This window comes from Onychostoma macrolepis, chromosome 24 (genome assembly GCF_012432095.1).
Source record: "Onychostoma macrolepis isolate SWU-2019 chromosome 24, ASM1243209v1, whole genome shotgun sequence".
NCBI lineage: Eukaryota > Metazoa > Chordata > Actinopteri > Cypriniformes > Cyprinidae > Onychostoma > Onychostoma macrolepis.
Genome location: NC_081178.1, coordinates 26,818,647 through 26,842,089, shown reverse-complemented (window position 1 = coordinate 26,842,089; position 23,443 = coordinate 26,818,647). Strand labels below are relative to the sequence as shown.

Sequence of the window (23,443 nt, the reverse complement as noted above, 5' to 3'; positions counted from 1 at the left end):
GATGCCAGTTAAGTTTTGTTTTCTTCTTAAAATAGAGCACAATTGAAGCACTTTGTTTTTCAGTTTCACTATCTACTGTAAGATAAATGAGGGGGAGCTTCTCCTTTTCCATGTTAATTTGTCCTCTGAACAAAAACTATTTAAGAAGTAAAAACCAAGCAATTCCAGTCTTATTCAGATTCTCAACTTTCCACTCAAGCAGAAAATGTAATGACTCGCTTCATTTTCCTTCAGTACAGAGTTTCGAGAGCCAAACTAAAATGGCCTATTTTCCTAATATGTGGATGGAAACATTTTATTATGAAACTATATTGCCAATTGTACAGCAATGTTTTGAAATATATAATCAGTTCTCCCCTTTGCCTTCAATAAGCAACAGGATTGAATTTTTATAAAGACTGATATCAACTGTAAACTACGTACATTAATTAACATGCTGTCTGATCATTTTGACTTATTCCTTGTGTAAAAATGTAAGCAAATTACACATTCATAATATGCAGGAAAGTGTGCAACAATGCAAATAAATGTTTAAATGCGCAACTGTTTACATTGATTACGAAACTCGTAATCTTGAGCGCAAATGAAGAAAAACTTTTTTTAGAATTGTGTGGAAAAACAGTATGTATATCTGCAAACTTACAGAAAATAACCAAAACAATCCAAGGCTTTTATTTAGCACAGTGGCTAGATTAACAAATAATCACCCTAACTAAATATTCCCTCACAGTATAGTTGCAATGACTTTATGAATTTCTTCACTGATAAAATATATAGCATCAGAAATACAATAACTAATGTAGAATCTACAGTGTCTTGCTTCATGCACTGCACCCAAAGAAAAACTGCAGTGCTTTACAACTATAGGACAGGAAGAGCTAAATAAACTTATCACTGCATCTAAACCAACAACATGTTTATTAGATCCTGTACCCACTAAACTACTGAAAGAGTTGTTACCTGTAGCAGAAGAACCGCTTCTCAATATCATTAACTCATCGTTATCTTTAGGTCACGTCCCAAAACCATTCAAGCTGGCGGTTATTAAGCGTCTTATTAAGAAACCACAACTAGATTCTAGTGAACTGACAAATTACAGACCCATTTCAAATCTGCCGTTTATGTCTAAAATTTTAGAAAAAGTTGTGTCTGCTCAATTGTGCTGCTTCTTGCAAAAAAATGATCTCTATGAAGAATTTCAGTCAGGTTTCAGGCCTCACCATAGCACAGAAACTGCACTTGTTAAAATTACAAATGACTTGCTTCTTGCGTCAGACCAAGGCTGCACCTCATTGCTAGTTTTACTTGATCTTAGTGCTGCGTTCGACACTATAGATCATGACATACTCATAGATCGATTACAAAACTATACAGGTATTCAAGGGCAGGCTTTAAGATGGTTTAGATCCTACCTATCCGATCGCTACCACTTTGTTTTTTTAAACGGGCAGTCATCTCAACTATCACCAGTAAAGTATGGAGTGCCTCAAGGATCCGTCTTAGGCCCTCTGCTATTTTCAATATACATGTTGCTCCTTGGTGATATTATTAGACAATACAGGATTAGTTTCCACTGTTAAGCTCATGACTTTGACAGTCACCACTGGTAAACTACTCCTGAATGTAAATGTAGAAACTCATTTTCTGTGAAGCTGCTTTACAACGACAAAATAAATGTGAAATCATTTATCAGCCCTCTGTATGAGCTCTATTAATAAAACTTTCAACTTGAGTATTAGCCAACTAAAACCTGGTTTCTTTCACTTGGTATCCAAGCAAGGAAGGGACAGGAACATATAATATAACATTAAAGAGCTATTTACACTGAAAAAAAAAACAGACTAAGAATCCACCCAAATCTAGACCACATCACAGCTCAAGTACCAAGTATTACTGTAAGCTGGTTTTGTAAACTGAGAAAATAACCCTGATTATTCCTTTAAAGATCCAAATTACACCCTTATTTTGGTGCCAACTGAAGCAACAATTGATATGATGGAGTGTGACGCATCGAATGCATGAAAACATCGAGCAGCGCCATGCCCCAGCTTACAAAATAGCTTGTCAGAAACACTGTTTACTGCATCTATTGAGAACAGCAGGGCGTTGCTGGCCATATGTTGGCGACATATCTGCTCACACACCAGAATTGCTCATTTGCAATTGGTTTGGCACAGAGATGGGAAATAAATCAAGTCTGTGGTGAAGTGCCAACCTTGGCTCCAAGCAAGAGCTGATAATAACTGCCTGTTACCGGCTGTAATAGTGAGCAAGAATTTGCTCCCTGTGTTTCCAAACCTTGTTTGGCTCGGTTAAAGGACAAATTATGAAGATAATATTATAGCAGCAGCAGCATCATAATCATAATCAGGAAGAGGTGTGTCCTGTCACAGCTTCCCAATACAACATCAGGCTTCGTTCCAAAGCCACTGATCTGTTTACACGGGCAGCATCCTGACCTCATTAGACACTCATCTGAAACACTCTACCATATGTATCAATTAGAATTAATGACTCAAAAAACAACACTCCTCCACAAGAGTCCAAAAACACTCACAGAGGCTGCAGTTAGCACTGTGCTGGGCGAAATGTTTAAATAATATTTTTAAAACAATTTGTAATCAACATCTTAAATTAGCATTCAACGTTTGGAGTTGTTTTTTAGAAACTAAAACTTTTATTCATCAAGGATGCATTCAATTGCTCAAAAGTGTCAGTAAAGACATTTATAATGTTTCAAAATATTTCTATTTCAAATAAATGCTGTTCTTTTGAACTTTCTATTCATCTGTGAATCCTGAAAAATACAAATTAATCATGGTTTCCACAAAAATATTGAGCAGCACAACTGTTTTCAACATTGATAATAATCAGAAATGTTTGTTGAGCAGCAAATCAGCATATTAGAATGATTTCTGAAGATCATGTGACACTGAAGACTGCAGTAATGATGCTGAAAATACAGCTGCGTCACAGAAATAAATTACAGTTTAATAGATATTCACATAGAAAACAGATTTTTAAAATTGTAATAATTTTTCACAATTTTTGTACTGTATTTTTGATCAAATAAAAGCAACCTTGATGAGCAGAAGAGAATCTTATCAACCCCAAACGTCTGTACAGTAATGTGTGTAAAATCAGTATCTTCACTTTAGGTTGCGCTCAATTTCGCTGTCTACTAGAATAGCCTGTGAAGTCAATATGCACCTTATTTACTGTCTTAATAGAATTCCTGCTCTTATTGTGTATGATTGATCAGTTCACATTTAAAGAGGAAAGAAATGTTCATCTGTAATGTAATAACATTCTTCTCCTTTGCCTCCTCAAGTTTAAGAAGCATCTGCCAGCTGTTTCAAGAGGAAATCGCACCGCGATCGATGGCAAACTCTAGAATATAACAACCACTTTTCACAATGCAATCAATTCCTTTTGGACATAATGAAGTGCCACGCTACATTCTTCTCCTGGAATCTCCTGTATACTGCTGTAAACATGTCACATTTATGGACGTCCATAAAATGCATTTTTACACAGAAAAGCAATGGAAAGCAGAAAGCTGTGCAGATCCAGGACTGTATGCCTGATATCTGATGATTGCATGATGCTGATGATTTTCATTCTCTGTTAATAACCACTGCTGCTGCTCTTATACTTTTATACTCTTATAAAAACATATATACTTGTATATAAAAGTATAATATCAGCAGTTCAGTGATATAAAAGTATATCTTATACTGCTTCTTATACCTTATACTTTGAAATGACTTTTTGATTTGATCCCTAAAACTGAATGCCTACATTTTGGCTAAGAAATGTTATTTATATTATTTATGAACATATAGGATATGTTTGAGACAAGTTTGTATAATAGTTGCCTTCATATTTCATGCATCTTTTCTGCAAGTCATTTGTTTTACGTTTACAGTAAGTTGAAGTTGTCTTCTGCACTTGGAACAGAACTTTCTTTAATCAGATGGTTTTGTAAGTTTTTAATACATTTGTTACTTGAATCTCACTTGTTACTTGACTACTTAAACCTTAAAAAAACATCAAAATCATGATCTTGATTTGGTCATATGTTCTGGAAAAAGGAGATTTTTTTTTTGCCATATTGCTCTGCCCTACACTGAGGATTGGGGAAAGATATGGTATTTTTGTGCGTGTCCAGTTCCTGCAGCTTCAGTGCTGGTTTGCTCCAGATCTGTGATGGTGATGATGGTGTGATGCTGACCTGGCGAGCTGACCGGTTGTCTGGTGAAGGACACGTTGAAGGCGGGCTCCTCGCTGAGCGCTGACGGATACATGCGCCGGCGAATGAAGAAGCCCGCGCCGCAGCAGAAGAGCACGCCCATCATCAGCAGCAGCCTATGAGAGAGCAGACACACCTGACTGACACAAACGCCATCCAATCACACGCCAGCTGCTGCACATTACCCACAAAATTATATACTGTTTTACTGAAGTGGTAACTAAAAATGGGTCAAAGACGAGATGTCACAGTTTGCTGTCTTCAACAAATTAAACTTACAAAAATAAAGCTGCTTCACGATGCCACAGAAGAACCTTTTTGTCTAAATGGTTTCAATAAAATTCTTATTCTAACCTGTGTTCTTGCTGTCAAATGGGTAAAACCTGGTGGTTTGAAGGATTTAAAAAGTGGCAAAGATTTAAACTGATACTTCATTAGTATTTTAGGGCTGAACTGTGATCCTTAAATACAGTATTTTAATGTCATCTAATGATTCTTGGTGTAGCTTTTTTGGTATATGATCTATTATTACACTGAATGACATTTTAGTGGGTGTCTTCTGAAAATCATGGTAAAAATGTATGATAGTCATTATGTTTTGCTCAGAACAAATAAAATGAAACAGGACATTCTAATGAATGGGGAGAAACCCTTAAATGTTGAAGCTGTATTAAGCATTGTTCAATACTAAAGCCGCATTTTCAAAACTGTTCACTCATTCAGTGATGAATGAAGTCTATGCGGACCAAACTGTGAATCATTTTTCATTGCTTTCAGACAAAATGCATGCAATGACCACAATTTTTGAAAATCCACACTTTTCTCATTCATACTCCACAACCTGCAAAACACTGTACATTTCCAGCACATTTTTCAGATGCTAACACACCGCTTTCAAAACTGATAAAACCACATTCAAATCAGAACGATGGCAAATGTCCATTTCTGCAGGAATTATACTGAAATATAAAATCTTAGCAGAATATTTATTATGAAATTGAATAATAATTATTCCAAACACAACTAAATGCAATTTCAGCTGAAAGTCAAGCCAAATGTCCTATTTTTAGTCTTCTTCTTCTTCTTTCTTTCTTTCTTTTCTGGTTATCTTTTGATAAATGGATGGCTTTGGAATGATTTTGTTTGGAAACATGGATCAGGGAAGACACATTGGAAAAAGAGTGGCAGAGAGAGGGACGACTAGAACCCTCACAGCACTGAACATCCATCTATCCATCTATTCCACACATCTTCAGGAGGCTGGAGCCTTTCCTGGGTCATCACACACATTCATCTTCACACTCACTACAGCAAAATAATCTGCCAATGGGGTAAGAAAAATAATCTTGTTTTCTGTTTGACATAAGATTATTTTCTTACCCCATTGGCAGATTATTTTGCTTGTTTCAAGCAAAAACTCACTTAATTTTGACATGTTTTTTCTGAAAACAAGACAATAATTTTTACTTGTCTAGAAAATCATTCTTGATTTAAGAATTTTCAGATATTTTGGCTGGAAACAAGACTAAAAATCTAAGTAAGAAAAGCATTTTTTGCAGTGTTGAAAATGTGGTTTCAGTACTGAACAATGCTTGTTAGAAATTGAAAAAAAAACTGTAAACATTGCATGGTTTTGATGCTTGAAAACCGCTTTTCATATTTGACCCAAAGATTATTGGAGTACATTTTACTTAAAGGCCTTTATGCATAATGCATTTTAAAGGTGTTCATAATGTACATAGTAATGCATCATATCTTTTCATGAATAATTGTAACTATTAATGCATTGAAACTACTTTTATAATGCATTATATATAAAGGCTTTGAGTAAAGTGTTACCAAAAATACTAGTTCAGTTTTTCAACTTCAAAATTTCACATTTTGTGAAATTTACTAGCAATTTCTGAGTGAAAAGAGTTTCAAAATAAATCCTACAATAAATGAAAAATAAAACACAAACTAATAATGTATAAAAGGAGAAGAAAAGGCCGTTCGTACCAGAAATACCAGAGTCTCTGGATGGAAAGCGCTCGGACGCAGCAGCGAGTCCCACAGCAGTCCTCATACGAGCGACATCTGTGAAGAAACCGTAAATAAGAGGTCAAAAACGCCACGATTGAAAGATGCAATCAGTTCATTTCCATTTCCAAGCAAACACGTGCACAGATCCAGGACTCTTCACCGAGAGCTGATAGCATCTCATTCACAGAAAACAAGAACAATGATGAATGAAGCAGCGGTGAATTGGAATGAAAACAGATGTTCACACATTTTGTGCAACTTTAAACAGTTCAAAGTCAGTCCAGCCGAACATTTTATTAGCCTTTGAAGGCTTCACCTCACAGCTTCTGCAATCAAACCACAGTGAGAAGAAATGTCAATCAAAGAGGCTCATTTTCATCACAGCAGGATCGTTCCAACCGTTGAACAGGGATTTTCATTTTGTAATTGTGTTATAATGAGTAGCAATTAAAAATGAGAATCTGACAGTAATTACCAATAAAACATGATTTATCTACTATCTGGGGAATGTTATTATAATATAGTATTATTGTTTTAATTACAATAACAATTGCATTAAACATTTTAATACATGAAAGCACAATATACATAAAATATGATTTTTATAGTCACTTTAAAGTCACTTTTGCTCACCAAAGCTGCATTTATTTGATCAAAATGCAGTAGAAATTATGAAATATTATTACAGTGTAAAACAGCTGTTTTCTATTTGAATCTATGTTAAACTGTAATGTATTTCTGTGATGCGCAGCTGTATTTTCAGCATCATTACTGCAGTCTTCAGTGTCACATGATCTTCAGAAATCATTCTAATATGCTGATTTGCTGCTCAACAAACATTTCTGATTATTATCAATGTTGAAAACAGCCGTGCTGCACAATATTTTTGGGTGGAAACCGTGATTATTTTTTCCTCAATCTGAACATCACACAGTGCAGTTTGAGTAGTTATGGTCTGTCAGAGCTGAGCTCCAATGCATTATTGATTCACAGATGTGCTGCAGATAATATCACCTGAAATATGAACATATGCCGAGAAGCATCAATTATTCAGATTCTCTCAATCAAACCATCCCTAAATGGCCTGTGCACCTGATCAGGAAACACATCAAGCCCAACACTGGTGTGGATCCTGCAGCAGTAAAGGCATATGAAGCAGAGCTGGACTGATTTCCATAGTGAGGTTTTTAATGTTGTTTAATTTTAATATTGCTGAAGTATTTTATCAGTTCTGATTTTTTAAACATCAAGTGGTCACCCAACACATATAAACTGGTCTAAATCTGTCACACAGCCCATGATGTCAACTACAGAAGATATGGGAAACACTTTCGACTTCCTTTAATAAGCTGTTGCTTTGTTATTCATTACTTTATTATTTACATTCAACATTGCAATTACATAATACAAAATGAAAGAGTTTACGTGTTTAATTTGCATGCAGGCTATATAATTCAGTTGAAAGCTCACCCCATTTAACTTGCTGTTAATGCTGAATGTAAGAATGAAAACTGAAAGTAAACAACACTGAAATAAGAGCTTGTGCCATGAAAGTTGCATTCGTTACTATAGCAACAGTCGACTCCACTGTAATATCCAGTGATGCAAATCTATTTGACCTTTTTTCTTCAAATTCTGCCGGTTTGAATTACATTTCATTACTACATTTAGTCATTTAGCAGACGCTTTTATCCAAAGTGACTTACAGATGAGGAAATGGGGAAGTAATTGTACAGAGGAGAACTGACCCCCGACTGAGCCTGGTTTCTCCAAGGTTCTCCTCTGGCTTGCTTAGTTGGGGACACTTCATTTCCAGCGATATCATCTACATCAGTGGTTCTCAACCTTTTTTTCCACCGGGCCGCACTATGGTCCAAGTGCAAGTCTCACGGGCCGCACGCATGTCATTTACATATTACGTCATCAATACAAACATACCAGATTTATAATATTATTTATAGCCTAAATATTATGATATCTAAACGATTACATTTATTGAAATAAATAAATAAATAATTCTGCTCACCATTGATAAAACACCTGATGCTGTCGGGAGCTGACCGATTTTGTGAAATTCTGCTCGAAAGGAGTAACAGCACAATGAAGTTGCGATTGTAAGTGACTTGACACGCGACGTTGCAGAAATGTAGTCTTGATCCAAATATGGAAAGCACTTTCGAATTTAATAATCTGAGGTTCTCTAGAGAGATGTTTTACCACATTTCTGTAATTAAGGATGATTGCTGCGTAGTAGCGTATGGGTGTTTCTTTTTGCAATCCGTGATCGCTAATGCGTGCAATCGCGTTCTTACGTGCGCTGTTTTACCGGTTTCACTTTCACTTTTTTTCCGAAATCGATCAAGTTCGGCACGGCCTGCGAATGCTCCACCTTGGTGCCGGCCCTGATTCAGCATGGTGGGCCACATTTGGATTCGTGACGGGCCGCGGGATCGCACAGATACTATTTAAACTGAACTGAGCTAATTGAACAAAATTGAATTCAATAATGAAATGCCTTTAACTGAAAATTGAGTGTTTAATCTTGTCATTTTACATTATTGACACACTATTTTCCTATTTTGATATTGGAAAGTTGCTTTGACACAATTTGTATTGTTAAAAGTGCTATATAAATAAAGGTGACTTGACTTGAAAGTAATTGAATTGAAAGTAGGGCTGTCATTTACGTGATTCATGAATAATTATTATGACGACAATAGCATTTTTTTCTGTTTTGAGTTTTCAACATATTAGGAATACAACTAAAATTGAATGGATGCATATTCTAAAATAAAAATATTATTTGCAGTTCAGATTGATTACTTTACACAAATTCTTATTCTTGTTCTTTTACGTTTTTTTTTTTTTTGTCATTTTAATTTATTCCCCTAAATCCATTTAAATCCTTTATTTGTTTAGTTTCTTTAAATAAATACCATTACCATAGTTGTCTGGTCTTTATATTTTCCTCAAAACAATGGTCCACCCAATGTTACATGATTATGGCCTTGTTTGGTATAAATAAAAAAGTTAGTTGAAAAGAATCACCAGTGTAGAAACAATAATCCAGAGAAAGAGAACAAAGAGTTTATAGGAACTAGCTAATTCAATAAAGAAAAAAAGAAGTTTAATTTGTTGTGAAAGTGCATGATATTCTAGGCTGCCCATGAAAGCTTTTTTTTTTTGAGTGTGTACATATAATATAGCTAATATAGCAATATCTACAGGATAAACGTCTAGACTTTTTCCCCTTGCAATATGAAAAAAATAAAAATAAACGCCCACCCAGGATATCTGCCAGCCCACCCTTCTATAGCAGTCAAGAACCGGGCCTGGTTGTGTTCCTATTGTCCTATTGAATTTCATGACTCTCAATTCACTTGAACTGAATGAATGTAGATTGCAGAGAAAACACAATCTGATCAGCATTATCAGAGCAGCAGGCTGTTCTCCTTCAGGTCCTGTGTCGATTTGAGTACGTGCTACTGGTTTCAGATAACAAAAGCCATTCTTTATTGCCATCTTTGGTGTGAAAACAGCAGCACGAACATCAGCGAGTATCAGCAGTGAACAGACAGTGATGTCGAAGGATGAATCCAGTATTTTTCTTTATTCTGAGATTTTCTAAACGGTGTGATTTATGCAGCTTCTGCTAAACAGGGAATCATTTCAGAGCAAACTGAAAGCCCTGTGCATGAGAAGAGAAAGAAATGTGCTGATTTGCTGTTTAATGCGGGTTTCTTCAGCGACTCTTCTGTCACATCAAACAGAGATCAGCTGGAGCTCTTCAGAACGACACGGAGACGAAGAATCAAAGGCCGTTTTAGCAGAGCTTCAGCTCAAGAGCAGCACTAATGACCGAGACTCACGAATCAAAGCTATGACCCACATAAAGCTCGCCTGAGAAAGACACGTCTCAGCAGCTAAAACCCCAAACCAACCCCAGGAACGACAGAAAGAACACTGAAAGCACTACACCCTTTTTCCAAGCTGTGCCATATTGTGAAATGAGAAATAAATGAGCCCATCATAACCACTGCGATCTATTAGCATACTTAATGGGCCATTTATGAGGAGCCAGCGGGAACAGAACATGATTATTACCATCAGAGGAACAGCATCTGCAACAATACATGAAACAGAAATGAATAAAAAACAGAAATACATCAGCCTGCGCACAAGACAGTGTTTAATGCTGACCAGGGTCGTATAATTATTGATTTAAATGATTTCACACCGTACAGCATTAAAGAAAGATCAACTATAATCTCACTTTAAATATATAAAAGTTCAAACATTTGGGGGAAGGTTTTTTTTTTTTTTTGGGGCAAAATCAATACTTTTATTCATCAAGGACACATTAAATTGATCAAAAGTGACAGATCAAATGAGACACTGAAGACTGGAGTAATGATGCTAAAAATTCAGCTGTACATCACAGCAATACATTACATTTGAACATAAATTCACATAGAAAACTTATTACAATTTATTTATTAAATTTTGATAATATTTCATCATTTTTTAATCAAATAAATGCAGTGTTAAACACTAAGATAATCAGCTGATCACTAATACAAATCTGACAAAGATACTAAATGTATCATCATAAATGTTCAAATCTATATTGTCTGCTAAATACTTATTTTTTTGTGTGTCCTGGGGGGTTTAACTTGATAATCTCTTGAATCCCTACATAATGGAATATGTTTTTATTTATTGGAATATGGATTTATTTATCACTATAAAATGGGAGTTCATTTCTTACATGCCACAGCACTGTAATTTCTATTATTCTGTTTCAGTGAGTGGCGTATCTCGTCTGTTCTGTTCTGTGCAGTGAAGGTTCATCTCTGCCATAATACATCACTACTACCTCATTCATAACTAATTCATATGAACTGAATCTGCAACCCGCAAGTTTCTGCATCTTCAATTATTACATATTGTGGCTTTTCTGAAAACGAATAAGTTGATTGCTCTCTGCTTCTGTGTTTAAATTCCTTCCTCAGAATCCTGCAGATTTTCCCCTACAATCAGAGCAGAAACATCTGATGTCAGATCATGTCTGTGCTGGTGTTATGATGCTATCAGAAGCAGTTCAGTGTTCTGCTCTCCTCTCTGAAGATGACAGACGGACGGATGCTGATTCAGTCACTCAGAGCGCTTTTGTTAAGCACACAGAGGACTGAGAGCACAAACACAGTTCACTCCAGCAGCACACACACACACACACACACACACACACACACACACACACACACACACACACACACACACACACACACACACACACACACACACACACACACAGTCTGAATCGCTGCTGATCCCAGAGGAGTTTTATTACATTTAAGATATTGCTGCATCTCAGAGAATTATAAAGGAGTCAATGACAAGGAGTGTATGTGTTGAAGAAAAATCTTTTAAAAATTTTGTGTAACCAAGTATTATTTCCTTCAATACACACAAGTAAAAAAATAATTAATTAATTAAATAGTATTTTTTTTATTTGATTTACCATTTTACAACTTAGTTCATGTTGTAAAAAAATAAAATAATTAGTTGTCATACAAATGTCAATTAATTTATCCTTTAATTAAATGCCTTTAATTTATCTATTTACATGTTTCTGCATATATTTGCTTTGATTTTGGGAGACAAAAGGTTTTCAAAAATGTTCAAATATCACATTTAAAATATTGCTGGCCCTGTTCAAAAATTATATTAGGTTTTATTATTATTATTGTATTTTATATATTTATTGCTTTAGGAGTTTTATTACTAATGAATCATACCATGCAGAAATAAAAGAGCTGTATAGTGCAAGCTATGTGTAAATAGAAGCAAATAAAGTCAGAGCCTCAGCCGGCTTCCTGCTGAAAGCATCAATTTAATATAAATCTAATGTCTCAGAACCGTCTTTAACAATGAATTCTCTCAGGGCCTAATGGATCGGAATAGACGGCGATTTACGTAAATTATAGGACTAAGCGTGTGTCAGACAGTTTACCACGGCAAAATATACAACTTATCAGTTCTGAAGTGAGCAAACGCTGTTCTGTTCTGTGCTGATATTAACCTTTACCTGCATATGAGTCAGAACAGTGTTGGCGTTGAGCTTCTCGGGTGTAAGGACAGTTCAGCTCTGACCTTTTTTTCAGAGTTTTTCCTCTGAAGCTCTTCATATCTGAGAGAATGACTAGACTTCAAGCACGCGTCAAGATGTCAGTGCTGATTTTCAGCAAACCCCTGGGAGAATCATCGCACGCTGAAATCAGTCACACAAACTGAAAGACAACTGTAAAATTTTACAAATTATTATGAAGAAACATCCTGGGTTATATATGAGAAAGGACATCAACAATTTTTTTGTTTAAAGGTGATGTGAAACAGGCATGGCAAGGGGACGCACTGTCTCGTTCCCTCTCAGCGAACCATGGTTACATGCGTAACCCGAGATGTTCCCCTCCAAGGGAACTCGCACTGCGTCCTCTAGTGGACCTTTATCACTGTATATAACACTATCATTCTGTAATATGAAACCACGTCTGGTCCCAAAAATAAGTTATTTCAAACACTCTACTATGTTAAGTTAATTTGGAGAAAAAGCATGTCAATAAATGATATCTTTGTTGGGCAACAGGTTTGTAAACAGGCTCATACACATGCTACTGTTCTACATTTATTCAGACTGATACAGCCCTAACCAAACCAGTTCCAGACAATAAATTTAGCAATAAACTCCTCAATTTCACATCTACCTTGTGCGATGTCGCTCCGCACTGTCGCACACAGAAATATGTCAATAACTAGACTTTATCGTTATTATCACGGGAATACTAATTCTTATCGTGGGGAGAATTTTTACCAGTATATCGCAAACAATAAGATAACTGTCCTCAAACAGCTCCTAAGACAATGGGCCATCTACTTAAAACCCTAAAGCAGGGGAGACAGCCCAAAGCATGTGGGATTCAGGGGACCGCCTCCTTGAGAACACCCTGAGATCAGAGGAGGCAGCCTATAATATCAAAAGAGAACCTTAGGGGGACCATGCCCTAGAAAGCGCTGAGGAATCCTGACCTGGCTACCTGAAATATACGGTAGGGAAAAAAGCTCTCGACTCAGAGGAAGATCTTATCAAAGGAAACCAGCCTCAACTGGTACATCTTTGACAAAAATACTTCCTGAGTAGGGAGACTTTACGAGAGCTCAATCCAAGGAACCTATACATGTGGAATGAACAGAGGAGCAAGGAACCCAGCTTCAATATCTACATACTTAGTGAGGAACATCTCGCTCCACCCGGCAGCCTGTCAAAGGGAACTGTCCCCAGACAGTTATCGATTTTGACAGCGTTTAATGTGGGCTGCCGTAAATACACTGGAGACAGCTCAGCCTGAGAGGAGTGCAAGGAACCCTACTTAAAAACCACTGGGGATGGGCATCTTGCTACAATCTTCATAAAAGGGATAACCACCAAAGGAAATGGTTCCCAAACAAGTACATCTTTGATAGGCTTCTGCTTAAAAGAGGTAACAAGAGGAGCTCAAAAAGAAAACTCTGTGCTCAATCCCGCCTCACCGCAATCCATCGAGAGAAAGTCAAGCCTGGGTGGAACCGATTCTTGTGACTACTATCCCTCGGGAGAGAACAGAAAGAAAGGAATTGCTGAAAAGGGAAGCACTTCCCGTCAAAATGGCCTGCAAAAGAGAATCAAGAATATGAGGCATTTCACAGCATGATCCCATCACGCAGTGTGCATTCAGCTCCCTCGAGAGCCAAACACTAGATTCCCTCAAGAATCAGGCGAGAACGTAAACTGCCACGAATGCATCGCATTAAGCCTGTTTGACTCCCACGAGAGGTGAATGCGCTCATGCAAACACGGTTTATCTCAAATAAAGGCAAAGCTTTACCTCTGCTCTCAGTAGCCTTGTGAATGCATCACCACGAGTGCATCCCGCCGTCTCGTGACTCAAACGCACATTCACACTTATTCATAATAAGCGCAATGAGCGCATTCAATCATGCAAGTCGTCAGGTCCTCAAACACACTAAATTCACTAATCCCTATATAGTGTATGGCAGTTGAGTGCACTATATCAGAAAGGGGTGAACGGATTCGGACGGTGATGTGTAGGCTACACTGAGACTTGGAACTGTTTTGTCACATATGAACTTATATTGCATGTACCTTATCTTAGAAAATAATATTAACAGCAATAACACTCAAAATGACTTTATATTGTAATTATACATACCTCTGCGTCAGCTTTGTGGTTTTATCGATGGTATATTATTAATTTGTTTTGTAATGCCTATATGTTCATAATCATTAAACACTTAAAATACTGTCAACAAAAATAAGTCCCTCAGGCGACAGTTAATTTTACAGCAGAATGAATACTCTACATATAGGTGATTAATTTTAAATTATCCACCAAATTATCATAATTTTTGTAAATTAAGAAAGATGCAACCCCAGTAAATTAGTAAAATATTAAATTGAGTTAATGCCTACATAATGTGTTTTAATATAAATAATGTATGAAACATAAACATTAAAGCAGAAATAAGAAAGATATAAATGGCATCTCTCCTTCAAACTGGATCGCTCCCGCTCTCTCTTCCAGCTCGTCACTAGTGCTTCACCGAGAGTACATCAACTGTACACTCAAAATCAGAATGCATTGTGGGTAAATAGTAGTGAATGAATGTAGGGAATGAAGCCGTTCACTGGGAATTCGGACAGCACTAAAATGGCTGACACCCGATATAGTACACTATATAGTGGATAGGGAGCGGTTTTGGACACAGCTTAACTGAAACGTGTTTCCTACACGTACGCAAACAAACGCTCCTGAAGATAAAAGAAGTTGATAACATGCATTACATGCACCCTCTTATACTTCCTCTAATGACGTCATGGGCTGTGTGGTCCAATGATTTGGAGTGTTTTCACACGTGTTTCAGACACCGATCATGCTTATTGCATTCCCCATAGTGTCCACTAGAGGACGCAGTGCGAGTTCCCTTAAAAGGGAACAGCAAGGAATACATTGAATAAAATATTCAATTTTTAAAAGACTGTAAAAAGACTGAAATAGTTTTTTCTTTTGTAAAATGTACTCCATTCTTTATTTACAATTTGGAAAAATAATTTTTACAGTGTTGGATCTTTAAAAATTTGGAAATCTCAGAATCTTTTAAGGAGCCATTGACAAAATAAGAGTGCATATGATGAAGAAAAGGAAAGAAATATATTAATTTTGTAGTTTCTGCATGTTGGTTGCATCACACAAGTTTAAAATAATTTATGCACCCCCAAAAGAAATATCAAAAATTTTAATTTACAAATAAAAAAAAAACGCTTAATGTTGAATAGGTGTATTCAAGTTATTGAATGTATTTATCTCCAGACAAAAACTGTGTTGTGTCATCGCCCAAAGGCCTCAAGGCGACACTGACCATCTGATGTAGACAACCAGACAACAGATAAACATCAGTATAAAATATAACACAATCCTAGTGAGTCAAGTCATGTTCCTACAGTTGATAATGTGAAGATAAGAGCGATAGCATCTCAGCATCTAGTGGTCTCGTGTTCAGAGTTGCTGGAAACCATGACAGGTAATCTTACAGTCCACCGCTTACACAACGACAACACAATCCTGACTCCATCGGTCACACACACAGACTCAACTCCACCAGCTGAGACCATCATTTCTCACACGGTAAAACCAAATATCACAATGTCACATGTAAAGGTCAGCATTTTGTTTGACCAGCACTGAAATAGAAATAAACTACAGTTCAACTACATATTTACACTTTTTAAAGAAAATGTGGTGTTTGCCTGTGCAAAACCCGCCAACACAACATTAAATACTTATTAAAGGAATAGTTAAAATTAAAATCAGGCCCTCAGTTCATCCAAGATCAGGATGAGTGTGTTTCTTCATCAGGTTTGTAGAAATGTGTCTCTGCATCAGTGTCTCAGCAATGGATGCTCTGCAGTGAATGGGTGCCGTCAGAATGAGAGTCCAAACAGCTGATAAAAACATCACAATAATCCACAGCACTCCAGTCCATCAGTTAACATCTGGAGAAGACAAAAGCTGAAACACATCCAACATTTTCTAACTAAAATATGAGTCCATAATCCATAATAACGCTTCCTCCAGTGAAAAGTGCGTCTCCTGTTGTCTGTCACATCAAAATCAAAATCAAAATAGAGCTGTTTTGGCTTGTAAACGCTGCTTGATGTGTGCAGATTTCTCTCCTGATTCAGGCCAGAACACTTTTTCACTGGAGGAAGCGTTATTATGGATTATGGACTCATATTTTAGTTAAAAATGTTGGATTTGTTTCAGCTTTTGTCTTCTCAGATGTTAACTGATGGACTGGAGTGGTGGCTTATTGTGATGTTTTTATCAGCTGTTTGGACTCTCGTTCTGACGGCACCCACGCATCCATTGGTGAATCATCAAACTCATCCTAATCTTGGATGGCCTGAAGGTGAGCACATTTTTAGCTAGTGTTAATTTTTGGCTGATCCATTCCTTCAATATTTCAAACAGATCATGTAAATAACATAGTTTTTCTTTTGTAAAATGTACTCCATTCTTTATTTACAATTTGGAAAAATAATTTTTACAGTGTTGGATCTTTAAAAATTTGGAAATCTCAGAATCTTTTAAGGAGCCATTGACAAAATAAGAGTGCATATGATGAAGAAAAGGAAAGAAATATATTAATTTTGTAGTTTCTGCATGTTGGTTGCATCACACAAGTTTAAAATAATTTATGCACCCCCAAAAGAAATATCAAAAATTTTAATTTACAAATAAAAAAAAAACGCTTAATGTTGAATAGGTGTATTCAAGTTATTGAATGTATTTATCTCCAGACAAAAACTGTGTTGTGTCATCGCCCAAAGGCCTCAAGGCGACACTGACCATCTGATGTAGACAACCAGACAACAGATAAACATCAGTATAAAATATAACACAATCCTAGTGAGTCAAGTCATGTTCCTACAGTTGATAATGTGAAGATAAGAGCGATAGCATCTCAGCATCTAGTGGTCTCGTGTTCAGAGTTGCTGGAAACCATGACAGGTAATCTTACAGTCCACCGCTTACACAACGACAACACAATCCTGACTCCATCGGTCACACACACAGACTCAACTCCACCAGCTGAGACCATCATTTCTCACACGGTAAAACCAAATATCACAATGTCACATGTAAAGGTCAGCATTTTGTTTGACCAGCACTGAAATAGAAATAAACTACAGTTCAACTACATATTTACACTTTTTAAAGAAAATGTGGTGTTTGCCTGTGCAAAACCCGCCAACACAACATTAAATACTTATTAAAGGAATAGTTAAAATTAAAATCAGGCCCTCAGTTCATCCAAGATCAGGATGAGTGTGTTTCTTCATCAGGTTTGTAGAAATGTGTCTCTGCATCAGTGTCTCAGCAATGGATGCTCTGCAGTGAATGGGTGCCGTCAGAATGAGAGTCCAAACAGCTGATAAAAACATCACAATAATCCACAGCACTCCAGTCCATCAGTTAACATCTGGAGAAGACAAAAGCTGAAACACATCCAACATTTTCTAACTAAAATATGAGTCCATAATCCATAATAACGCTTCCTCCAGTGAAAAAGTGCGTCTCCTGTTGTCTGTCACATCAAAATCAAAATCAAAATAGAGCTGTTTTGGCTTGTAAACGCTGCTTGATGTGTGCAGATTTCTCTCCTGATTCAGGCCAGAACACTTTTTCACTGGAGGAAGCGTTATTATGGATTATGGACTCATATTTTAGTTAAAAAATGTTGGATTTGTTTCAGCTTTTGTCTTCTCCAGATGTTAACTGATGGACTGGAGTGGTGTGGCTTATTGTGATGTTTTTATCAGCTGTTTGGACTCTCGTTCTGACGGCACCCACGCATCCATTGGTGAATCATCAAACTCATCCTAATCTTGGATGGCCTGAAGGTGAGCACATTTTTAGCTAGTGTTAATTTTTGGCTGATCCATTCCTTCAATATTTCAAACAGATCATGTAAATAACATAATTCTTCTTGTGAACTGAGTCCAATGTTTGATGTAGAGAATGAAAATAACCCTCTTCCCTACAGTTGGCTGACCTGTATACAATCAAAGCTTTCCTGTGATCCAGTTCTTCCGCATCCAGCAGAGCTTGAAAGTTGATGCAATGACAGGTCAATATGTTTCTCTGTGACTGCAGCTTTACGCTTCGGCGCTTGAACTGTGATGTTGATGGATGCTGTTTGCATTGCTTTGATTAAGATGTTAAAAACCCATTCATCCAAATGGAGAAACACAAGAGCTTAAAAAACAGTTCACCACCAAAACAAGAATTTCGCTATCATTTATAAACCCTCATGTCCTTTGAAATCCATATCTGACCTTAATTCTCCTTTGAAAAATAATACAGGATTTGCAGAGCAGAATGTGCAAACTTCTCTTCATAAATATATATTGTTTTTGACAACCCTATTCCAAAATGTTTTTTCAACACTTATAAAAACTTAAGTCAAATAAAAATTTTATTAATTAATAAATGCTGCTTGTGCTCATCTGACATGTTCTTACTCACTAGGCCTAAACACAAATAGACTATATATAAATCCTATTCTTGTGACCCATTGGCATGCTGGGTAAATACTACTGCCACAATGGATGCTGAAGCAGATAATTAGCCATTGATGATGACCTTTCAACAGAACATCTGTAATTGAAGGTCCTAATTACCAGCACACTTTAAAAGTAGCTGCCCTTTGATTTAACGAGCGCAACCGTCCGCATTGAGCTTCTGATATTTACTGCAAGTCTTTGTTCAGTGAGGTGTGAAGCAGCTCTGACAAAAGTTACACTGCTTAAACATTAATCATAAGAAATAAAAAATAAAAAAATAAATAAAATAAGTTTTTTTTTTTTAATGATTTTTAATTCATTAAAATTGAAATATAAATTATAATTAAAATAAATAAAATCCGGCACTCAGCTTGTTCAATATAAAAATGCATCATATGGGTATCAGGTCTGAAGCGCAGACTGACAGCTTTACAGTTTTGTTCAACAAATCTTTCCTTGTCACACAGTTTCTGAAAGCTGTCACTCAAACAGCAGAAGCACACACCAAATCTGCAAAACCATACACTAATTAAGTCACACTAAGTCTTTGACTCAGTTTCCAGTTTCATAAAATAATGGTAATTAATATTATGGCAAATGTTTGCTTTTGAGATGTGTTTGTGATATTTTGAATGCAGTGCTTCATTTTGCAAGAGATGCGAGGCATTTTGCATTTTGTGTGCAATTCTTGGATTTGTGTGTAAAGTTTTACACACAATAAAGAAAAAAAAAAAAGAGGCAAAGTTTTGAAAATGTGTGAAAGCAGCTGAAAAAAAAACTGTAATGTCGCTGCTTTAGCTCACAGTAGCACAAACACTGACTGAAGACACGGTCCATCCCGTATATACATCAAAACAGAAAACAGTCTGCTCCGACTCCTCTAGTACTGCCTGTTCTTGTTTGGCAGAACAAGTTAAAGTTATTTGTTTGCATTCAAATAAATGTGATCATCTACTGCATCTATGTGTCTGTTTTGAAGCGGGCAGAATGCCATACGAGCTGTCACTGATGAAAATAACCATCATTTGTACCCTTCCGGTCAAATATTACAATGCAAACATCATTAACAGATTTATCTTGTCAATGCTGGCAAATGACCATGGTATAACAATTTTAATGCACTCCGCTTTGTGTCGGGTGGTTCTTTGCTTCCACGTCGTGCATTAAAATAATTTAATGCACAGCTAGCCATGTACTATCCCTTACATTAGACAACAGCACAATTACAATACAAATATTTATTGCTTTGTTTTTCATTCAAACATTAAACCATAGATGTTGTTTTTGGTGGAAACTGCATGGAAACTTCTCTTTAGAAATGCTTCTGTTTTGTTGACAACAGATTTATAAACGCTTAATACAAACTTGGGAAGCTGTTTTGGAGCATGTTGTATTTTCAAATGCACATTACATGCAGCGAACAGAACACAGTGCTTGATCCACATCCTCAAAAACAAGAGCGTTTAGATAATGAGCCTTAAAAATGAGAATAAACTAACTTGATTGGGATCAACAATGGACAGTTCTGAGTATGAACGGCACTATAATAACTCTGGTTTGCACTAAAAATAATGAGATTTATCTAATTTATAATAATGCACAGTGATATTTCAGAACATTTAGAAACTAAATTAAACTGTATTGCATGAGGTTAGATGGCAGATTTTGCACTGATTTCTAAAGCAATCTGTTTACTGAATTCCCCAATTTAATGTCATCGATAGCAAGTCTAAATACGTGCAATGCCATGTTGACAGGATCGTCTATGAAACATGCACGACTGTGTCCAGGCACACTGAATGTCTTCGTAAATTATAAAAGAAGGTCATGTCAATATTTACAGCCGTTCAAAGAAAACTTATGATCTATATTTAAAAAGTGACACGCACCATATAAGCCACATGTGATAAATAAATGATGACAGTCCACACAACGGCTACTCAAACAGAGACCGCATGAAATATTAAACACATATGAGTTATAATTTAATTCTATGAAAAGACGCCCTTGATGTGCTGATAAATAAAGTGAGATGCGATCTCTAATCATGTGAACAGCAGCGTATATGACGGCGATTTCTGCTCTGACGCCGGACGCTTGGATTGTGCCAGAGCGGATCAGAGAAGGGTTTCTTTAAGCGTTTAATCTTTCAGGAGGGATGGACAGAAAGCTGAATCATCAGAAATACCAAAGTGCGCTCGCCACAATTTGCCTGTAAACATCTACAGTTTGGGAGGAAATAAATCCACTGCCTTAAAAGCATCCCTGCTGCAACGAAAGAAGTGTGTTTGAAGTCTAATAGCTTAGGGAGAAACGTCTATAAATTACTTTAGAAATCATCTCAGCAACTTAATCAAGGGATTACTTCATTTATAACATTTCTGTAAATGTGCCAGTATTAGACAACAGACTCATTTTTAACTGTAGTCCTTTGGTCAGATGCTAAAAATGCCATAAACACATTAAACACCTCCCACGCTTCTGTAATGACAGAAGAGTAAGCAGATAATAGCAAAAAAAGTATTTATTTATTTGTAAAATGTCCCTAGAAAATATTTTTGGATGCAGGATATCTGATCATATTTAAAAGATAAGTCTATTTAAAATAAAATTTAAATCAAAATAATGTTTGTGTATTCTGCTATAAAGAATTAATTTTTGAAGTTGTAAGTAAAACAAAGATTAATGGAGTTTTGTTTTACAAGAATATACTACTTCAGACTTTTTTTATTGTTTATTTGAATTCAAAATTTCATGTTTAATTCAATGTGTTACTCAGCATTTCTTTGTAATTAGCTATTTGTGAAATTTACAAGCAATTTCTAAGACAAAATGGTTTCACCACCAAACTGTCAGAAGTGTGGTTGTTTACTGTGAAATTACTATTTGGGGTCAGTAAGATTTTGTTGTCATTGTTGTTGTTGTCTTTTAAATAAATGAATACTTTTATTCATCAAGGATGCAGTAAATTGATCAAATATGGCAGTTCTAATGTTAGAAAAGAGGTTACACACAATTCAGGCAAAGCTGTCAGCTCAGATCAGAATCGTTAGAAAGTCCTGGTCTATGTAGACTTCCAATGCATTCTTCTTTCTGAAAGACTTTCTTCCAGACAGTGGAATATTGGACTCTAAAGTTCTTATAAATGAGTAGAAACCCTTTAATAGATATTTATAACTATTTCATCATTAGAGCTCCTTTAATAGCTGATGTAGACAAACTACTCAATTCATGAGACCAATCCAGACCACAGGCTTCTGATGAACTACATATAACATTCATAAGACGCTTACAAAGACCTTCTCACACTACCGTAGATGTATTAAACCATATACCAGAAATCATAAACTGGCACATTTTGTGTTTCCATCTAAACATGTCATGGACTTATGTAAAAAGGTGAGCAGATGAAGACTAGTTTATTCCCTTTTTATGCTTTAGACACGTAAAACATCCACGTTTAACATCATTCTTGGGTGTTTTAATAATATAATTGTGTATACATTACATCATTGCGTGCTTATGTAAACAAACTGCCCGAAAGAATCAGTTCACGGAAAATAATCTGATTTCCACATTTGCCTGAGGCTCTGGATCACACATGATAATAATAATGTGGTCAATAATGTTCAGTTTCTTGCACAGTCTGATCGTTTCACTTCATAAGACCTCAATATATCGTCAGGAGCCATGGGTGTTAATTTTGTGTTGCCTGATATGCTTTTTTGTCTCTCAAAGTGATGTAGCCGTTGACTTGCATTTTATGAATCATCGAGGCCTATGCTTTCAGCTAAATATCTTCTTTACTGTTTTACTAAAGAACAAAAGTCAGCTACATCTTGGACGGCCTGAGGGTGAGTGAATTAACAGCAAATCTTCATTTTGGGTAAACTATCCCTTTAATCTGAGTTTAATCTAAACACAACATGACTAATCTGAGCTCAGCAGGAAACAGAAAGGTCATCGCCATCAAACGGCCAAACGACCTTAGGACAGGTTTTTCCAATGCATTCTTCTTTCTGAAAGACTTTCTTCCAGACAGTGGAATATTGGACTCTAAAGTTCTTATAAATGAGTAGAAACCCTTTAATAGATATTTATAACTATTTCATCATTAGAGCTCCTTTAATAGCTGATGTAGACAAACTACTCAATTCATGAGACCAATCCAGACCACAGGCTTCTGATGAACTACATATAACATTCATAAGACGCTTACAAAGACCTTCTCACACTACCGTAGATGTATTAAACCATATACCAGAAATCATAAACTGGCACATTTTGTGTTTCCATCTAAACATGTCATGGACTTATGTAAAAAGGTGAGCAGATGAAGACTAGTTTATTCCCTTTTTATGCTTTAGACACGTAAAACATCCACGTTTAACATCATTCTTGGGTGTTTTAATAATATAATTGTGTATACATTACATCATTGTGTGCTTATGTAAACAAACTGTATTAGTTCACGGAAAATAATCTGA

At 36.2% G+C, this 23,443-nt stretch overlaps 1 protein-coding gene across 1 annotated transcript in view; it reads right to left on the bottom strand.

Moving 5' to 3' along the window:
* Positions 1 to 23,443, bottom strand: part of vopp1b (VOPP1 WW domain binding protein b) — a 47,732-nt gene that overhangs the window by 5,605 nt on the left and 18,684 nt on the right. Inside the window, exons 3-4 of the mRNA XM_058764594.1 lie at positions 6,251 to 6,328; positions 4,235 to 4,368 (exon numbers count right to left, since the gene is read on the bottom strand). Coding sequence (XP_058620577.1) covers positions 4,235 to 4,368; positions 6,251 to 6,328 — 212 coding nt within the window. The remainder of the gene's footprint in view (positions 1 to 4,234; positions 4,369 to 6,250; positions 6,329 to 23,443) is intronic.